Source organism: Belonocnema kinseyi, chromosome 2 (genome assembly GCF_010883055.1).
Source record: "Belonocnema kinseyi isolate 2016_QV_RU_SX_M_011 chromosome 2, B_treatae_v1, whole genome shotgun sequence".
In the NCBI taxonomy this organism is placed as follows: Eukaryota; Metazoa; Arthropoda; class Insecta; order Hymenoptera; family Cynipidae; genus Belonocnema; species Belonocnema kinseyi.
This window is the reverse complement of record NC_046658.1, coordinates 135,681,871-135,686,148: the sequence shown is the minus strand read 5'-3', so window position 1 is coordinate 135,686,148 and position 4,278 is coordinate 135,681,871. Positions and strand designations below refer to the sequence as shown.

Here is a 4,278-nt window from a genome sequence, read left to right as displayed (position 1 = left end):
GGAGGTTCCAAGCTTTCACTTGCTAATAGCCTAAAAAGCATCCCTGCGTGTCAACAATATGCTAGAACACTTGCGGGAAAAATGCAGAAGGCGGTTGTCCTTTCAAATTCACAAGAGGAGAGATGCGTTCCGCGCGCAACCCATTCATGTGTATCGTCTCCTACTACATTCACACGACATAGATCTGTGATAGTATTGGAGTGCACCTCGTTACAGATCTGGGATCACTGATCCAAAGTCGAGACTAAGAAACTAATTCCGAGCAGTATAGGCCAACCACGTAAAAACCGCACCCGTTGACTGGTTCATTGAAACGAAAGATCTGTCTATGCGCGTTTCTGTACTTTCTCTCTAGCTATCACACTGCTAATAATCCCATTGGTCGGTAGGAAATGGTCGCCTGTTAAAGTGGCGACCTGGTGGTGCTGCCTCTCGCAGCTGGTAGTAAAGTCTCTGTTTGAAGGTTCACGATCTTTCCAGTCATGATTTTTGTGCTGAACGATGCGGCTCTCTACTTTCGGCATATTCTGCCTTTTGGTTACGAACTGGCACTGCCTAGTGACCCCGTCACGTTACTAGGTTAGGTTTAGGCTTCGGCGAGATCCCGCAAAATTTCTTTTGCAATTGCAGTGTTCTATTTCATAAACATCATTACAAGGTTTATATGAAGTTGACTTGAAACAGGCTAACAAAATTTGAAAAAGGTCAAAAGCCAGAAAGGAGACCAAACATTTCCGAAGGATTTTAATGTGCTGAATTCGAATTCGAGCTCCAAATTGCTTCTATATTCAGGTTTTCAAAATATCCTAATCTAAAAGTGCAAAAATGCGTTTTTTTCTCTTTTTGAGGTTATGTAAGTGAACAAGAAGAATGTCTACCACAAAAGGTAATATGGAATTTGAAAGAATTCATCTTCCCCTTTCAAGCCTAGTTGCAATTATTAGCATATCTTCATTTTTCACCAAAATATAGTAATTTGAAATTTTTTATTTTTGCGTTTTAACCCATTAATGCTTTAAAAAAGAACAAAGGATCCCGCACAAAATACCAACAAAAAGCGTACAGTTTGGGTCTAAACTTTTCATATTGATAAAACAATAAAAAATATAAAACCCGTGTCTTTTCATTCCTATGGAAGCGGCTCCCTAGGGGTAGAAAGCACCCCCAACAAACTACAAGCATTCTAATCAACCTGACTCTGGGAACAATAATTTTAGTCACATATTTTTCTTGGAATATTTAAGTTCCATGTTACAAGTGGGCTAACCCACTTACTTGCTAATCCACTCAACCCCCAGAAATCGCCGCTACCAAATCATAAGCAGGGTAACCCACTTAACCCTGAGAGCAGCGAGTTTAGTCGTTTAAATTTCGTGAAATAATTGAATTCCGCACTGCAAGTGGGCTAACCTGAAAATGAAATTTCTCAATTTAGGTATTAACCCATTAACGCTAAAATGGTATGCCATTGCCCCTCGAAAATAGTATCTGAGGGGTTTTCGGTGTGTGGTCTTGAAGTTTGTGGGTTTAGGGTATGTAGGCTTACAATTTGTGGGCTGCGGGTGTGTGGACATGGTGTTATTGTGCTTAGGATTTCGTGTTTGAGGCTTTGGGTTTAGAGATTACAAGTTTGGGATATCGTAGGTTTGACTTTGAATTCACCTTGATCGTGACCTAAGATTGAAAGGACACGGAATTCAAAGGACCCCGCCCTAAATGTATGGGAAAACGACTTTCGCTAGATTTAGCTGAAACTTTGTAATTTTGAAGGTTATAAGTACCGGATGAAATATCCGTAAAAAAGTCCGTCAAAAAAGTGACGCTAAGCGCCCAAGATCAGTGGATAAAACGAATTACAACAGATTTTGTTACAAAAGCGATGTCAACATACAAATCACGGTTCAGATCGTGGTCTGTCATATTTTCGCCTACACCGTTGACTCATATAGCGCACTTTTCAAAACGATAAAACGCTAAGCGCCCAATATTTTAATTTGACTAATTAATCACTTCTTTCAAGGCAGAAGTGGTACCCAAAGTAATATTAGTAACTAGTGCACACATTCCGATAATAACAGCGTACCCTTCGCAAGAGAGCCAAACGCTAAGCACCCATAATCAGCGTATAGAACCAATCCCAGTAGCTTTTGCGAAATATTAAACTATTTCTGTCTTTGTATACTGAACTGGTTTTTCTGGTTTTCTTGTTTCGTATACAAACATCGCTTGTGTCGCTAAAGCTACTAGAATTAGTTCTATTCGCTGATTATGGGCGCTTAGCGTTCGACCCTCTGGCGAAGGGTACACTGTTATTATCGATGTGCGCACTAGTTATTGATGTTACTTTGGATACCATTTCTGACTTTAAAAAAGTGATCACTTAATCAAGTTCAAATCTTGGGCGCTTAGCGTTTGATCGTTTTGAGAAGCACGCTATATAAGTCAACGGTGTAGGCGAAAATAAAAAACTGCCCATTTTTTGAATTTTTTTACGGATATTTCATCCGGCACTTATAACCTTGAAAATTACAAGATTTCAGCTAAATCCACCGAAAGCCATTTTCCCATACATTTAGTGCGGGGTCCTTTAGCAACCCCAAAAACCTATATTTATCTGATCTAGTCCGTTATCGACGGGTTCTGTATGTTTAACCTTGAACTGAACTTGATTGTGACCTTATGTGATCAAACAAACCAAGAATTCGGATTCAGCGACCATTTCAACCTGTAGGTATCCTGACTTACTTGGTTAGCAATGGATGTTGTACGTTAGGCCTTGAAATGACCTTGATCCTGACCTTATGGCCTGTTGACCTGTGTAATTGGCACAAAATGTTGTTCTTTGAAACCAATAAAGTGCAATTGAATCTGAAAAAGTTAGTGAAAATATCCCCTTCACCCCTTGGAATGACCAATATAATTCCGTTATCACAGGGCTGCAGTACTTGCTATTAGCAGTGCGATGGTAAAAGTGTTTCCTTATATTTATTTATTTTAAATATTCATCGAAATTTAATGATTAATCTGATAAAAAAGCAAGTTTTAAAATTTGTATGTGCATGTCGACTTGGATAAGTTGAATTGGGCATATATAAGAATTATCACTCAACTGTTCCTACTAATGAAAATTGCTGGCAGACAAATTGACCTTGAGAATCGGATAATTTTAATGCGCATTTTACTAATCAATTAAAAAATAAAAAATAATATTTCAAATTGTGGATTAAAAAGAGAAGTTTCGTTCTGCATCTTTTTTCTCCAGATAAAAATGTGGTAGCTTTCGCCGTTTTTATAAATAAGCTCGAGAGCACGTTATATGAATGGCCAAATTTTTCTGTCTTTTTTACTTCAACTCGCAAAAATTCAGACAATTCCTGGAATTTTTAGGGAGATAAAGCTTCCAGAAAGAAAGTTCTTAAAAAAAGTATTAATTTTTATTTAGCTTTTTATGAACAGGCGTTATTTATCCTTTATTTCGAATGCATAGACGCACAGATAAAATTTTCTTAAAAGAAAAGTGTTGTCCCCATTCCCGCCTTGTTTTGAAACAATTAAATATATATTTTATACCAATGTAATTATTTACAATGATAGGTTGAGTTTGTCGCAAAATGATAATTGATATGTATAAATTTTCTGCCAAAGAAAGAAATTTTCGACACGCACTATCCTAACGCTTGGGACACGTACAAAGTGGTCATTAAAGTTCGAAGCTTGCGCAAGCTCAGTACGTCTACATTCATAAGTTGGAATAACTGTACAGGACTTTGCGGTTTTTTCTGCAACCTCATTTACAACTCATTTACAACTCATGATATACCAATATACGAGTATGTACTTAAAAAAAATGTAATGCACTATTTTTTCTTGCAGAATTAAGTTCTCAGTTTGACTGTTTGCCCAACGGCGATCCTATTCCTTCTACTTCTCGTGACAGACCTTTTTCTTCTGACAGACACTCTCCGGAAAGGAGAATTACCACACCTGATTCTTCTGTCGAGCCTCCTCTAAGTGCCGCGAATCCTCTTCAAGCCAGTTCAGGGCCTCCTTCTCTCAAGAAAAGTTTTGCTCGCGTACTTGGATATAAATTTGAAGATCTTGATTTTATTCGAATCGTATTCGTAAAAAATAAGAACCGGATATTGGAACTTCGACCATACGTCTTCCCACCTAATAAACCAATTCACTTACGAACACACAAAAATATTCTTAAGCCCATACCATCCGTAGAACAACTTGTATTATCAACGAGCGCTGGAGATGTCTATGCAATATTGG

At 37.9% G+C, this 4,278-nt stretch overlaps 1 protein-coding gene across 1 annotated transcript in view; it reads right to left on the bottom strand.

Moving 5' to 3' along the window:
* Positions 1–3,791, bottom strand: part of LOC117182995 — a 59,101-nt gene extending 55,310 nt beyond the window's left edge. Inside the window, exon 1 of the mRNA XM_033376123.1 lies at positions 3,691–3,791. Coding sequence (XP_033232014.1) covers positions 3,691–3,791 — 101 coding nt within the window. The remainder of the gene's footprint in view (positions 1–3,690) is intronic.
* Positions 3,792–4,278: the final 487 nt, after the last annotated feature.